The sequence below is a fragment of the Hyperolius riggenbachi genome, chromosome 2, assembly GCF_040937935.1.
Source record: "Hyperolius riggenbachi isolate aHypRig1 chromosome 2, aHypRig1.pri, whole genome shotgun sequence".
Lineage (NCBI taxonomy): Eukaryota > Metazoa > Chordata > Amphibia > Anura > Hyperoliidae > Hyperolius > Hyperolius riggenbachi.
Window position 1 is genome coordinate 231089818 of NC_090647.1, and position 16260 is coordinate 231106077.

Genomic DNA, 16260 nt, shown 5'->3' on the forward strand with positions numbered 1-16260 from the left:
CAATTGTAACTCCTCTTCTTTGCCTCCAGCACCAGCCATGTTTATTCTAATGCAATGCACACATTGGCCTAGTTAGGAAATTGTAGACATCTTTTTTCTCATACAGTGAAAGGGCCTTAAAGAACACCTGAATTTAAAGGGGTATGGAAGCTGACATATTTATTTCCTTTGAAACTATACCAATCCAGTCAAACTTTAGTCAAACATCTGCATGCTTGTTCAGGGTCTAGCAGTATCAGAGGGAGAGGATCAACAGGACAGCCAGGCAATTTGCATTGTTTAAAAGGAAATTCATATTTCCAGCCTCCATATCCCACTCAATGTAATTTGCTCTCTTAGTGGTGAGCTGAAATAAAGCAGAATTGAATCCACCTATTTACCACCTATCAACAGCATCTACAATACTGAAGGTGGTGAACTGCATTCAGTTGCATTATTTTTACACCTTAGATTGCACTGTTCTGCATTTAGTGTAATTCTACTCAACCGAACTTAACATTTTTATAACACAAACATGCCATTTTCAGTATGTACAATATTAGCTGTTACTCTGTTATACTGAGAGTAAACTAGTACATTCAGATTCCACATGAAAAATGTTAGAAGGACATCTTTCCCACATTCTTGTATGTCTACAGTGTTTATTAACTCTGTTCAGCTCTTATTAGCACATTAGTACACAGTGAGAATGGACTATTAGCCATGTATACATGCTAATTGGTTCTCAGTTTCTCTAAAAAGAGAAGGTATTTGCGATAATTCAGCTTTAAATGTGCAACTGTGGTTTCTCATGTTTTATTACTCCCAAAATGCAAATCATTTCTGTATGCCCTTGAAAGCAAGACTGAACATACAGGACCACTGGTGAGCCTGCATGTTGGATTTCAAATGTATAAGCTATAGGCTCACTAACTCTATCCACCAGCAGTTCTGGGTGTGTACCTGGCTTTCAGGGACACGAAGAGATGATTTTCATACCTGGGAGTGATACATCATGGGAAACCACGGTTGCTCACTTAAAGCTGAATTATTGCAAATACCTTCTGTTTTAAAAAGGCAAAACTATGTAAACTTCTCTTGACAAGACTGCCATTTTGACTCAAGAATCATAGCAGGGCCATACTTGGATTGCAGTCCTATCATTTAAAATGTAGGTCCATACTCTATGAACCCAGTGGTGCATGGGGATAGAGACTGAGTGGGTAAAACTGTAGCGCCTGGTTATATAGGGAATCAGGCCCAAATTTACCTCACAGGAGCCAATAGGCACAGATGTGCTGGCTCCTTAGACATTTCCCTTCTTGAACCTACAAACACCCACTGAACTGCAACGCAAGAGTGAGTGCTGGCCCAGCTGTCACTCCTCCCTTACTTCCCTTGCCTGTCATAGGTAGCTACAGGTGACCCTTAGTATTACCTAGCCAGAGATACCCCTCAATATTAAGTAGCTAGAGGTGCCCCCAAGTATTAGGTAGCTAGATAAGCCTCAGTATTAAGAAACTAGAGGTGCCCCTGGCTGAAGGAATATCTCATCAGTGTAATGCAGAGAGCTGGGTGAACAACCTCTCATTTACACTCTCATCAGGATTCTGCATAGGGAAGGAGGGTGGGAGGCATGCGGGGAGGGGAGTGAGCTGCCTTTCCGTCATCGGGTGCCTGTAGGCACGTGCCTACAGGGCCTTATGGTAAATCCGGTCCTGTGGGGGATGGTATCCCTTGAGTAATGGCCTCCCACTGGGGAATGGAATCCATCCCCATGACGGTACAGTGCTATGCTCTCCATGCACACTTCTAATGTGCAGGCAAAAGCAGAAGTACAACATAACATAAGCTCTAAATACAGAATATGTGAAATATGCATTGATTTTTGTTTTCGTCTGTTATAAAAAAACAACTCAATTTGAAGATGAACAACTGCCAAACAGTTCACAACCACTCCATAGCACATCAGTGTTTTCAGCAGAATGTCAGAGGACCCAGACTGGCAGGCCAAACGGGCAGTAAGGCTGCAGTTATCTAGGTGATGAAAAGTATTGCAAAAGTAATCTAGGATCTATTTGTGGCATGACATTACACATCTTCACATATCTTCAGCAGGTCCACATAGACTATTTCGTTTAGCTTTTAACTGCATCCAGGAGAATGACAGCAAAGAATGAGTCATTATGCTTATCAGTGTCCCGTCCACCAGATTTTCAACTAAAGAAAGAGAGATAGTCTCCAACAGACGCATTTTCATGAAAGGCTATGGATACATATCTTTAAAGCAGGGGTGCCCATTGCGTAGATCGCAATCTACTGGTAGATCGCAAAGGACTTTATGGTAGATCCCGACCGCACTATATTTTCATTCTGTATATACGATTGTGCTCCTAAAATTGTACATAGGTAGACAAAAGTGGTGGGGGTGATGCAGCACCCTATAGGAAAAGACACAGGAGACAAAACGGGAGCCCAGTAGTGCAATATGTATGATACCACAATGTGAAAAGAAAAAGAGTAAAAAGCACTACTCACAAAGGAGGGTTGCTGGGGGCAACCAACCACAGGAAGCAGGTGGAGACAATAAACCCGACTCCACTCGGGGTGGTCCTAGCCAGGACCGGACAGTAGGTCGCTCTCTTATTGAAAAAAGGTTGGGACAGCCACTGTGGAACCCCACAAGTGGTGTGACACCGCCCCTCAAGCAGGATCTGTTCGGGGGTAAACTTAGCACAATAAAGGAAAGAGGCGCCCTGGGATATTAAAAGCGTTTAAAAACAGCTAAAAACAATCGATGTTATGAGGTAGCTTACCTCAATGACAAAATCTCTGTAATGATTACAAAAGATTTTTATTAGCACAAGCGGCAACGCGCTTCACGGGTCACAGCCCGCTTCATCAGGCCAATTGCAGTGCCTATAACAGCAACAAAAGACTCCTTAATATAACTATGCATTGGAAATCATACCATTACAATCGTAGAAATTTCATATTAAATCAGATCAGATTTGGGTCTATCACATATTTACAGATCTATTTATACATATATATATATATATATATACATATACATACAATCATGCGCATAGGCATAGCAGCTTGATATTTCATTTGTTCTTTGGTTCCAGAGTGTAAAACATTTTTTATATATAAAATTAGATGAGTATACTGCGTAAAAACCGCAATCAATTGATACAAAAATTAATAATAGTAAATCATCTGTCAATAAAAATGTATGAGTCCTTCAGAAAAACATAAATATATGTATATATACATACACATGAGCCTATGCTCCTAACATACTTGGAGCTATCCTCATACAAATAAACATTATGAAGTAAAAAGTCGTAATTAATACTAAGTGATACATAATATAAATAATGCATTAAATATATAATAAGATCAGAAAGACTTGGCCAGCTATTATGTGTGTGCAAGTATAAACAAGCACACACATACATGTGACACAAAGCAGCATTGACTGCTCATTAAAAATAGACTGGTCACTAATTGGGTAAAAGAATATTCAATACTACATAGTGCTAAGTATGATTATGCTATATAGACAGCAGGGGGAGCTTGTGATAGTCTGTGTGCGTGCAGAAAGAATGCAAAGAACTTACCAAATGAAAAAATTCCTTTCGCATAGGGAGCCTCTGTAAGGGGCTCTGCGGAACTACATTATATAACCTTTTAGGCATCTCTATTTGCCGCTATTCGGCGCGCTCACCAGAGAGGAGGAGGAGGCGTTTCCGGATATTTTCCCGGATATGACGTCATCACGTCATGGCGCGCCCGCCGGAAGTAGTGGCGGCGCCATTTTTGTTTTGGGCAATACAATGAAAACATGCTGGGAGATGCCAGCGCTATATAAATCAATAGGGGAAATGGTGCATATTTCTAAAAAACCACTAGATGGCAACCTAAGTAATGTATTATGCCAGAGAGTGTCTTTCAATGGAAATACATGCTAATTCAGAAATTATAAGAATATATTTGACAGTGTGTTTTAATGGAACTATAGTGCATAATAGCTTTTTTACTCTCAGTGGAATCAATAGGGGTACCATTTAGATTTTTAGTAATATTAAACTTTGAATGACAAATGGCTAATATATTATTTATATAATTAGATGTCCAAAGTGCTTATATGTCCAGATGTAATATGATCCTTAAGTAATTACACTAATAAAAGGGGCTTGGGAAATCAAAATAAAAGGGACAATTCAATAGATAAAAACTGGGATGTATACAAATCAGTGGTGTACTTCAAAGCATTAAGCAACGAGTACTGTGGACTAAAAGTTATGCTCTAAGCATTCATTAAGGCCCTCTGGTTTGAGGGTTCGCAGTTGGAAGATCCAAAACATCTCTCTTGCCCGCAATCGGTCTATGCGATCGGGAAGAGTAAGGTTATCAGATATATGTTCTATGGGCGTGAAGGATAAAACTGTTGGATCTGAATTGTGACATTCTGTGAAATGTCTAGAAAGACCGTGTTTGGAAAATGATTTAGTAATGTTCCTTCTGTGTTGGCCGAGTCTGGCTCTTATTTGTTGGGTGGTGCGTCCAACATACTGTTTTTTGCAGGGACAAGTGATGAGGTAAATAACATTAGTGGTGCTACAAGTGAATGAATTGGTGATGTCATATGAGACCTGTGTGACCTCACAGATAAAGGAGAGTTTCCCTGGATGTAAAAAATCACAGGCCAGACATTTTGGCGATCTACATTTACTTATACTTGGAGTGGTGTTAGAGCCCGATATGTGAGATTGGAGGGCTCGCGGTCTGCTGGGGGCAATGATATTTTTTAGGGTTTTTGCTCTTCTAAATACCAACTTAGGCCTGGTTTCTAGCTTGGGGCACAAATACGGGTCCCTCAACAGGGTGGGCCAGTGTTTGTTAATTATGGACCTAATATTCTTATGATTAGAACTTTAACGGGTGATGAAGGTAGGTTGGGGGTCTGGGGTGGAGTTCACTTTGGGACTCGTATTTAGGAGGGATTCTTGATCGAGTTTTCTCGCTCTATGTCTAGCAGATTGGATCAATTGTTTCGGAAAGGATCGCTCCAAAAATTTCCCTTCCAACTTATCGGCTTGGATGTCATAGACCGACAAATCAGAACAGTTCTTACGAATGCGCCTGAACTGACCGAAAGGTATATTGGTCTTCCAAGGTTTGTGGTGCGAACTCCCATAGTGAACATAGGAGTTCGCATCCACCTCCTTGAAGAATGTTCTGAATTTAACCTGACCATCCTCTATATATAGTGTAACATCTAAATAATCAATCGTATATGGGTCTGTGTGCATAGTGAACTTGAGCCCCCAATCATTATCGTTGATAGATTCCACAAATTTGGTTATAGCTGTCAGTTCCCCTTCCCAGACAAGTATGATATCGTCTATGTATCTGTGATAAGTTTTTATATTGTTCCGATATGAGGTTTGGCTCAGAAAGAGTTGTTCAAAAAGGCCCATCGTGAGATTTGCATAGGACGGAGCCAGATTGGCCCCCATCGCCGTGCCTCTGGTCTGTAGGTAGGTGGTGGCTTGGAAGGTGAATAGGTTATGAGTGAGAATAAATTGAGTGGCTTGAAGTAAGAAGTTTTTTTGGGGGGTGGGCATGGTATTATCAGAGTATAAGAAATGGGCTATAGATCGTAAACCTACCTCATGTCTGATATTTGTATAGATTATACTATAATCTGTAAGGAAGAGAGAGACTTCCTTACCACTACAAACCCAAAGGTACCATTTTTTTATTTTCTCCCAAAAATTCATAAGTCCCTCCGTAATCCTCCTGGCCGCCCAATCATTGCTGGCATCGGATCCCTAACCTCTCCCCTATCTGAATATATTGACCACTTCCTCCAGAAATATGTCACCACTCTTCCATCCTATCTCAAGGACTCCAGTCAACTCATCCAAACACTGACCTCTTTTAGATGGGTACCTGACTATCATTGGGTGACTCTAGATGTCACTGCCCTCTATACAAATATCAGACATGAGGTAGGTTTACGATCTATAGCCCATTTCTTATACTCTGATAATACCATGCCCACCCCCCAAAAAAACGTCTTACTTCAAGCCACTCAATTTATTCTCACTCATAACCTATTCACCTTCCAAGCCACCACCTACCTACAGACCAGAGGCACGGCGATGGGGGCCAATCTGGCTCCGTCCTATGCAAATCTCACGATGGGCCTTTTTGAACAACTCTTTCTGAGCCAAACCTCATATCGGAACAATATAAAAACTTATCACAGATACATAGACGATATCATACTTGTCTGGGAAGGGGAACTGACAGCTATAACCAAATTTGTGGAATCTATCAACGATAATGATTGGGGGCTCAAGTTCACTATGCACACAGACCCATATACGATTGATTATTTAGATGTTACACTATATATAGAGGATGGTCAGGTTAAATTCAGAACATTCTTCAAGGAGGTGGATGCGAACTCCTATGTTCACTATGGGAGTTCGCACCACAAACCTTGGAAGACCAATATACCTTTCGGTCAGTTCAGGCGCATTCGTAAGAACTGTTCTGATTTGTCGGTCTATGACATCCAAGCCGATAAGTTGGAAGGGAAATTTTTGGAGCGATCCTTTCCGAAACAATTGATCCAATCTGCTAGACATAGAGCGAGAAAACTCGATCAAGAATCCCTCCTAAATACGAGTCCCAAAGTGAACTCCACCCCAGACCCCCAACCTACCTTCATCACCCGTTATAGTTCTAATCATAAGAATATTAGGTCCATAATTAACAAACACTGGCCCACCCTGTTGAGGGACCCGTATTTGTGCCCCAAGCTAGAAACCAGGCCTAAGTTGGTATTTAGAAGAGCAAAAACCCTAAAAAATATCATTGCCCCCAGCAGACCGCGAGCCCTCCAATCTCACATATCGGGCTCTAACACCACTCCAAGTATAAGTAAATGTAGATCGCCAAAATGTCTGGCCTGTGATTTTTTACATCCAGGGAAACTCTCCTTTATCTGTGAGGTCACACAGGTCTCATATGACATCACCAATTCATTCACTTGTAGCACCACTAATGTTATTTACCTCATCACTTGTCCCTGCAAAAAACAGTATGTTGGACGCACCACCCAACAAATAAGAGCCAGACTCGGCCAACACAGAAGGAACATTACTAAATCATTTTCCAAACACGGTCTTTCTAGACATTTCACAGAATGTCACAATTCAGATCCAACAGTTTTATCCTTCACGCCCATAGAACATATATCTGATAACCTTACTCTTCCCGATCGCATAGACCGATTGCGGGCAAGAGAGATGTTTTGGATCTTCCAACTGCGAACCCTCAAACCAGAGGGCCTTAATGAATGCTTAGAGCATAACTTTTAGTCCACAGTACTCGTTGCTTAATGCTTTGAAGTACACCACTGATTTGTATACATCCCAGTTTTTATCTATTGAATTGTCCCTTTTATTTTGATTTCCCAAGCCCCTTTTATTAGTGTAATTACTTAAGGATCATATTACATCTGGACATATAAGCACTTTGGACATCTAATTATATAAATAATATATTAGCCATTTGTCATTCAAAGTTTAATATTACTAAAAATCTAAATGGTACCCCTATTGATTCCACTGAGAGTAAAAAAGCTATTATGCACTATAGTTCCATTAAAACACACTGTCAAATATATTCTTATAATTTCTGAATTAGCATGTATTTCCATTGAAAGACACTCTCTGGCATAATACATTACTTAGGTTGCCATCTAGTGGTTTTTTAGAAATATGCACCATTTCCCCTATTGATTTATATAGCGCTGGCATCTCCCAGCATGTTTTCATTGTATTGCCCAAAACAAAAATGGCGCCGCCACTACTTCCGGCGGGCGCGCCATGACGTGATGACGTCATATCCGGGAAAATATCCGGAAACGCCTCCTCCTCCTCTCTGGTGAGCGCGCCGAATAGCGGCAAATAGAGATGCCTAAAAGGTTATATAATGTAGTTCCGCAGAGCCCCTTACAGAGGCTCCCTATGCGAAAGGAATTTTTTCATTTGGTAAGTTCTTTGCATTCTTTCTGCACGCACACAGACTATCACAAGCTCCCCCTGCTGTCTATATAGCATAATCATACTTAGCACTATGTAGTATTGAATATTCTTTTACCCAATTAGTGACCAGTCTATTTTTAATGAGCAGTCAATGCTGCTTTGTGTCACATGTATGTGTGTGCTTGTTTATACTTGCACACACATAATAGCTGGCCAAGTCTTTCTGATCTTATTATATATTTAATGCATTATTTATATTATGTATCACTTAGTATTAATTACGACTTTTTACTTCATAATGTTTATTTGTATGAGGATAGCTCCAAGTATGTTAGGAGCATAGGCTCATGTGTATGTATATATACATATATTTATGTTTTTCTGAAGGACTCATACATTTTTATTGACAGATGATTTACTATTATTAATTTTTGTATCAATTGATTGCGGTTTTTACGCAGTATACTCATCTAATTTTATATATAAAAAATGTTTTACACTCTGGAACCAAAGAACAAATGAAATATCAAGCTGCTATGCCTATGCGCATGATTGTATGTATATGTATATATATATATATATATATGTATAAATAGATCTGTAAATATGTGATAGACCCAAATCTGATCTGATTTAATATGAAATTTCTACGATTGTAATGGTATGATTTCCAATGCATAGTTATATTAAGGAGTCTTTTGTTGCTGTTATAGGCACTGCAATTGGCCTGATGAAGCGGGCTGTGACCCGTGAAACGCGTTGCCGCTTGTGCTAATAAAAATCTTTTGTAATCATTACAGAGATTTTGTCATTGAGGTAAGCTACCTCATAACATCGATTGTTTTTAGCTGTTTTTAAACGCTTTTAATATCCCAGGGCGCCTCTTTCCTTTATTGTGTACATAGGTAGATCATTTTGACTTGCTAATTTTTTTTACAAAGACTTGCTAATTTTTAAGGTAGCTCACAAGCCGAAAAAGTGTGGCCACCTCTGCTTTAGAGCATATAGGAAGTTTTTTCAAACATGTTCCAAGAATAATAATTTTTGCATTGTTCATCTTTTGAATGTTAAATTCTAGACTGTATTATTATTAATGACATGGCTGCCGTTAATAAGCACTGCATATGTCTGCATTCACTATTGTAGCAGTAGTTACAAAAATTCTACTTACATTCCTTGACATTTGGAGGCGCCAAGGAACACGAGTGACAAACCATGCCATATATTCCCTTAGAACGATTGTCCAACATATAGAATCTATAAGATAAAGAACGCCATACAATAAATTAAATGACTGTGCCATGCAGAAAGCTATTCAAATACACCACAAATCATTCCATTTCAGTGGAATAACCATTGAACATTATATATATATATATATATATATATATATATATATATATATATATATAGGTAAATATTAGCAGAGAGATTTTTCATTTTAAAAAAAGCAATGTGTAATGATGTGAATACCGTATATACTCGAGTATAGGCCGAGATTTTTGGTCCAAAAAAGTGTCCTGAAAGTGGGGGTCTCGGCCTATACTCGAGTCACTTACCCCCAACCCTGAACAAATATAAAATAAAGTGTCCCCCGTCTCCACCAGAGCAAAGCGGCCGCCGCAGATTTGCATACAAAAGTGACTTGTTCCGTGTCCCCCGCCAGAGCAGTGTGGCCGCCGCGCATTTACATACAGCATGAAGCTTGTGCTGTCTCCCGCTGTGTGCTTTGTCCCCCGTTCCGGCAGAGTGGTGCACGTGGCATATTTACCTGTGACGCCACTAGAGGGCATCATTGAGATGAGACTCCGCCTGACCAATGAAAGATGTTTCCTGGCGGGCAGCGTGGATTGGAGAGCGTAAGAAGACCTATGCCGGCAGGGACACTCGGAAGATGGCGGACCCGTGCATCGTCGCAGGTAAATATGCCACGCGCACCACTCTGCCGGACTGGGGGACAAAGCACACAGTGGGAGACAGCACAAGCTTTGTGCTGTATGTAAATGCGCGTCGGCCACACTGCTCTGGCGGGGGACACGGAACACAGCGGGAGACAGCACAAAGCTGTCACTTTTGTATGCAAATCCGCGACGGCCGCATTGCGCTGGTGGAGACGGGGGACACTTTATTTTATATTTGTTCATGGTGCAAACAGCAGGCCTGCAATTGTTGGGACTTCAGGGTGTGTTGCTGCCTCCAGCCCTTATGATGTTTGCTAATTGTAACAATCTGTTCTGTCAGTTACTCTGCACAAAAGCTGTGTGTGTTTGGAAAGTGTTCTATTGTGAGGTAATAGAGGATAGGTAACTACCTGCTGATGCTGCTTTAAACCACACTGATCTGCAAAAGCATTAACCTCTTGCTGATATGGGTTAGGTTCATATTTTGCCACTAATGCAACCCCTGACCTCGGCTTATACTCGAGTCAATCTTTTTCCACAGTTTTTTGATGTAAAAGTTGGAGGGTCGGCTTATACTCGAGTATATACGGTACTGTATTGGCCTAAAGATCAGGACCCTAGGGAAACAAAAGTGGAACTCCAAGCCAACCTTATAGCTGGCCTTATCTTGTAGCATCTTGCTGCTAGATGCTTTGGAATTACCAACTCAGCATAGAGCAGAGAACTTGACCACACCCACCTTCTCCTCTGGCTTAGAGAAGTTAACTCTTTGTGGCCGACACTGCAGCTCAGCAGTCTCATCATCTTATACATATTTACCTCCATGCTCAGTGCATAATAAAGCATTTTACTCACCCTCCCCACTGTCTGCTTATAGAAGACATTTGTACCTCTAATCAAGTGGGTGGTGAAGGGATAAAAATAGGGCGTGCACGGGAATTTGCCGCCGGTAGACTTGGGCGCAGGATACAGCCGGTATATGGCTTATCCTGCTGCTGCACAAGTTCCCGGCGACGTTAAATACTATTCCCCCTCTAGGTCCACGTGGATAGTGGGGAATGAAATAATTCAGCTTCCAGCAATTGCTGGAGGACGAATTACATGACGGCGCTGAAGTTACTCACTGTAATTCCTATTACAGTCTATGGTGGCGCCGGCTGCGCCCAAGTCTCCTGCGCTGGATTGCCAGTGTTCGAAAATAGAAGTTTGGGCACCTGTCTGCCCAATAAAATTGAACGGTATTCTGAACAGGAAATATAGAATCAGAATCAATTTATTTGGCCAAGTAAGGTTGCACTTACAAGGAATGTGACTTGGCAGTTGCTTAACAGGCACGAACAAAACAATACAAGGACAAACTATATATATTACAGTTCTAGTGGCAGTGAACAGGGTGAAAAGTGTTCTGTGCTGATTGCTTTCCAGTCCTAGCAGCTCTAGCGTGGTTCTGCATTAAAGGAAACCAGAGCTGAGGGGAAATAAGGTTTATACATACCTGGGGCCCCATATGCTCGGCTCGCTCCCACGCCACCGTCCTCAGTCTTCTCCGTCTTCTGTACTGGGTCCTGTAACTTCCTCCAGTCGCCGCCAGTCTGATGCAAGTGAAGTGCGCTATTTACTTATCTCTCCAGCAGAGAGATATGTAAGTGTATATCATTTATCGTAAGTGTATACAAAAATACATTTAATGTTTTTAAATTATAATATAATCTGATTAAATTATATTTTAAATGTTTTCCTGGAGTTCTGCTTTGATTTTGAATTTTTTCACCAAAATGTGTATTCCCACCTTTTTTTTGTAGTTTTACTCACTTTAAAGACTGCTCTGAAGTGGAGCTTTTAGAGATCCTTACGTAATCTGTGTACTGTATATACTTGAGTCTAGAAATTTTGGTCTGACTCAATAAATAAAAGTGTAGCAACACTGAGCACACTGAGTAATGTGTGTACTATTTGTGACATTCCCATTTGCAGCATGCTCATACATGGAGGGGAGCTTGGCCACGAGAACACATCGAATAAGTTCTTATTGGATATATTCAATGGGACATTTTACTGCAGCAGTGGGCTCCAAGATGGGTTGAAAGAGGAAGCTAGAGGGGGAAGAGGTCTGATTAGTGGCACAGCTGTAGGCAACCATAGCACACTGTGGCCCATATGCAATTAACTTTTTCTCCAGAGTTTTCTCCTAGGTGATATTTTCAAACTTGTCAATAAAATGACTTTTAAACCACCAACAAGCAAGAAAATACTCAAAATAATTTTGACAGTACTTTTTATCTACTTTTTGGTACCTTTTCCATTGCAAAGTGCTTAAAAAATATTTTAAATCGAAGATAAAGAATTAACTCTTAGGAGAAAACTCAGGAGAAAAAGTGAATTGCATATGGCGTTGTGAGTTTCTCAATATGGAAAGTTCAGTGCCAAAGGTAATACCTATACTTTACACTACTACTCCATTTGATTGCTTTGTGAATTTGCCTTCTGCTTAGGACTGAACCCCTTCCAGCTGCTGCATAGTAAATTAATGTGCTCATGTCACATTCTGCATACTGGGAAAATGCAGTTTACTGACCCATTAGAAATATGCTCTCTCCGGGGCCATGCTGCAGCTTTCTTACCCAGAACCTTATCAGAGATTAATCAATGTGGTCTCTGGATACATGCCCACTCACCACCATGTGAAAATCATGGTAATCAATGGGGAAAGCATTTTAAGAGGCATAGGTGACCAATACTGTCTCTGTGTTTTTCTCATATTTTGTTTTAATTGATGTCATGGTCCTGTTTGTATATGGGGATATATTACTTACATTATAATTTGCAACCCTGCTTCTTGGCTGATTCTACTATTGAGCAAGAAAGATCCATAGTGGGCTCTCAGCTTCCACACCACTATCTGTGCCTAATGACACCATAAAAACAGCACCACAGCACCTGTTATACTGGGAGGACTGATGCGGTATCAGCCTTCTTCACATCAAGCTTTGCCCAGGTATTGTGGAATGTATCCAGGGGCGTAACAATAGACCCTGCAGGTGATGCAGCCCAGAACCCACAGGGGGCCCCGTGGGGAGAGAAGTTTATTTTCCCTGTCCTGAGAGATGGACAACTAAGGGCACGGAGAGAGAAAAAGCTTTCTGCTCTCTATACAATTGTTCTAGTGATTGTGTCTGCTCCGCCACTGATAAGGAATCATACAAAGTTTTGCAGACAAAGATTTGTAGACAGACCCTATTCAGTGTTCAGAAGGGTCTTGTGTACAGACTGTTCTACCCCAGCCTTTCTACCCGTCCCCAAGTGCTGTGTACTGTAATGATACTTAAGGAGGGGTGCCCAATCCAAAGTTTCGCAGTGAGGTCCAGTTATTTCTAGTTACGCCCCTGCATTTAAGTGTGCACTAGCCAATTGAATAACATTGGTTCTCAGTTTACCTGTGGCGAAAAAAAGGGGGGGGGGGCATCCAAAGTTTTGCAGGGGGGCCACGTGATTTCTAGTTATGCCCCTCTATCCCATAGGTTTTTTCAGCTGGCTGAGATAGCAATACCTTGTGCTATGAGGAGGAAAATCCCTTCCTTCCAGTCTAATTTTTATAACTACACATCTGAGATAAACAATAGATATTTGCTATGCATCATCTTACCCAGGGAGGCAGGGCCCACAGTCGGCATCATTCTTCGCATCTCCAGGCGTTAAGACAGTTGCCCTAAAGAATCCCTCACAGTCCTTATGTCTTCTACATATTTGGTAGCCTCCTTTAGAATACTTGCCAGAAGGACAAGGGGTGCAGCTGTAGTCCTCATCCTTGGTACCATATCCACAGGACTATAGGGACACAAGATCATATATCAAAAACAGAAGGCATTACATTTAATAGTTTGCAATATTTTAAATACGGTACATAAAATTGATTTATAATCACTGTCTTCATTTCAGTGTGAAATATCATCATATTTTCTCTGATTGACAGTTATATTTTTCATATAAGCTATGGAAAAGCAATGAATTAACATTGGTTAATAGATCAAACTATTGATATAATTGAACCTCAACCCAGAGGTAAGAAAAGAAAAAGAAATAAAACGATCTGCCTGAATTGTTTAGGAAATCACCACAGAGTTCCCCAACCCTGTCCTCAAGGCCCACCAACAGTACATGTTTTGCAGAAAACCACAAACATGCACAGGTGAGGGAATTAGTGTCTCAGCAGAGCTGATTATCTACAGGTTTTGGACCAGTCCATCTCTTCATAGGGGATTCTCAGCAAGGCTTTTATTCTTTATAAAGATATTCCTTAAAAAGGATTTAAACAATGATGCTGGCCAGCCTCCCTGCTCGCTACACAATTTTTGGCAGTTAGACAGAGCAACTGCCATTCACTAAGTGCTTTTGAAAATAAATAATAAATAAATCCCTGAGAATCCCCCCATGAAGAGATGGACTAGTCCAAAACCTGTCGCTTCTGTCAGATTTCTACTACCTACTGTAAGTGACGGCAACATAGGAAAAAAAGTAGTTTATAGCTCATTTTACTCTGGAAAAAATGTACTTCTTATTTGTTTATATTTACACATATTTTAAATTTTACAATTTTTCGCCATAATGCCCCTTTAAGAAAGCATCCAACACCTTTAAAATACAAATAAAGAATTTTCCCTGACTACTTCCTGAGGTAAGATATTTTCCACCTTAACCACTTCTACTGTAAAGATCCCTTTCTATACCAGTGGTAGCCCAACTTTTTCAATATTTTTTTTCATAATTGGGGAAAGATTCAACACGTGTGGTACATTGGTCAGCTTGTTGATGTTGATGTTACAATCAGGGCTAGTTCACAGTGCTCAGTTGCGTTGCAGAATAATTCTGCATGTCAACTTACTGCCCATACAATTCTATGGCACTATTCACAGTACTGCGTTGTAACTGATCGCGTTATTCTAACTTGCTGAATGCAGGCTTTGTATTACAATCTATGTCCAGCCTCCATTGCAGTTCACACTCATTATAATGAGTGCATTATGCAACTGACCACTATATGAAAATAGTAATTCTTCCATTGAAAATAAATTGTAAAAATTGTATGGTGTGTGGCCACCTTCATATAGTAGAACCTCTAAAGTTTCTGGTTGCTTGAGAGTTACTATTAAATATAGACCTAACTTATATTTTACTATACCTCTTACTATACCCACTCCATAAACTCAGTATTAATTTTAAAATACAGTATTAAAAATAAATGAGGACAAACTTAAAGAGGACTTCCAGAGTAAATGAGAGAATCCGGCAGCCTGCAAGTAAAAGAAAGTTATATTTACCCAAGAAGCCTGCATCAGACTCCACCAACAGAAATCTCTGTTGGTGGGGAGAAAAGGGAGGGGGAATCACTTGTGTGTTGAGTTGTGCGGCCCTGCAGCAAGGCCTTAAAACTGTAGTGGCCTTTTTCAAGAAAAATGGCCTGGTCTTTAGGGGGGTTTAACACTGCGATCCTCAAGTGGTTAATTTCCCACCTTATGCATCCCAGAATTGTATTTGTTTAATAAGATTGCTTAACTTCACAACTAGTATTTCTGAGTCCTGCTCTACATCTGATGTTCCCTGCTGTAAAGCATTTAGTTTATATGGTGCTCTTTTTAATTTAATTAATAAATTAAGAAAACTGGTCCCAGTACAGACCCTTGTGGGATCCCACTGGTTACAGTTCCCTAATCTGAACATTGTTTATTTACAGTTTGCCTCTTGTTCCTTAGCCAGTTCTTTATTCATATGCACACACTTTCTTTTCCTTGTCAGAAAAGTACGCTTGCTATCCCAGTATATAGATTTGTATTTCATAAAAGTGAGTATGTTATTCAAGAAACACCTATGGTTAGCCCATGTTGATTATTTGAAATTAGATTATTGGGGGGTTTATATGATTTAATTTAATTTCCCTTAGGATACTTTCAAAAACAATATGGATAGATGCTGTCTAGGTCACATGCTTTATTTACATTGATTTTTTTAAATGTCCCTGCACTTCTTTGCGTATTAGGTAAATAATTATGAATATGGAAAACTGAGAACAACCAACATCTGTATTATGAGACAAAAATATCTCACTTCTAAAAACAGGAGCAAAACATGCGTTTAATATCTCAACTTTACTTTGGTTTTCAACAACTGTTCTCTGACCTATCTTTTACAAGGCCTATATACTCAGCCTTTTATTTTTAATTTATACATTTGTAAACCTTCTTTGAATTCGACTTAATATTACTAGTGTTCCAGATTTATTAGTCTGATTTACTGTATACATAATTTATTATTAC

General features: G+C 40.1%; 1 protein-coding gene across 5 annotated transcripts in view; it reads right to left on the minus strand.

Annotated features, from left to right (window-relative positions):
• Window positions 1-16260, minus strand: part of EDAR (ectodysplasin A receptor) — a 205933-nt gene that overhangs the window by 59021 nt on the left and 130652 nt on the right. For all 5 annotated transcript variants that reach the window (XM_068268301.1, XM_068268303.1, XM_068268302.1 and 2 more), the window contains exons 4-5: window positions 13596-13777; window positions 9223-9308 (exon numbers count right to left, since the gene is read on the minus strand). In XM_068268301.1, coding sequence (XP_068124402.1) covers window positions 9223-9308; window positions 13596-13777 — 268 coding nt within the window. The remainder of the gene's footprint in view (window positions 1-9222; window positions 9309-13595; window positions 13778-16260) is intronic.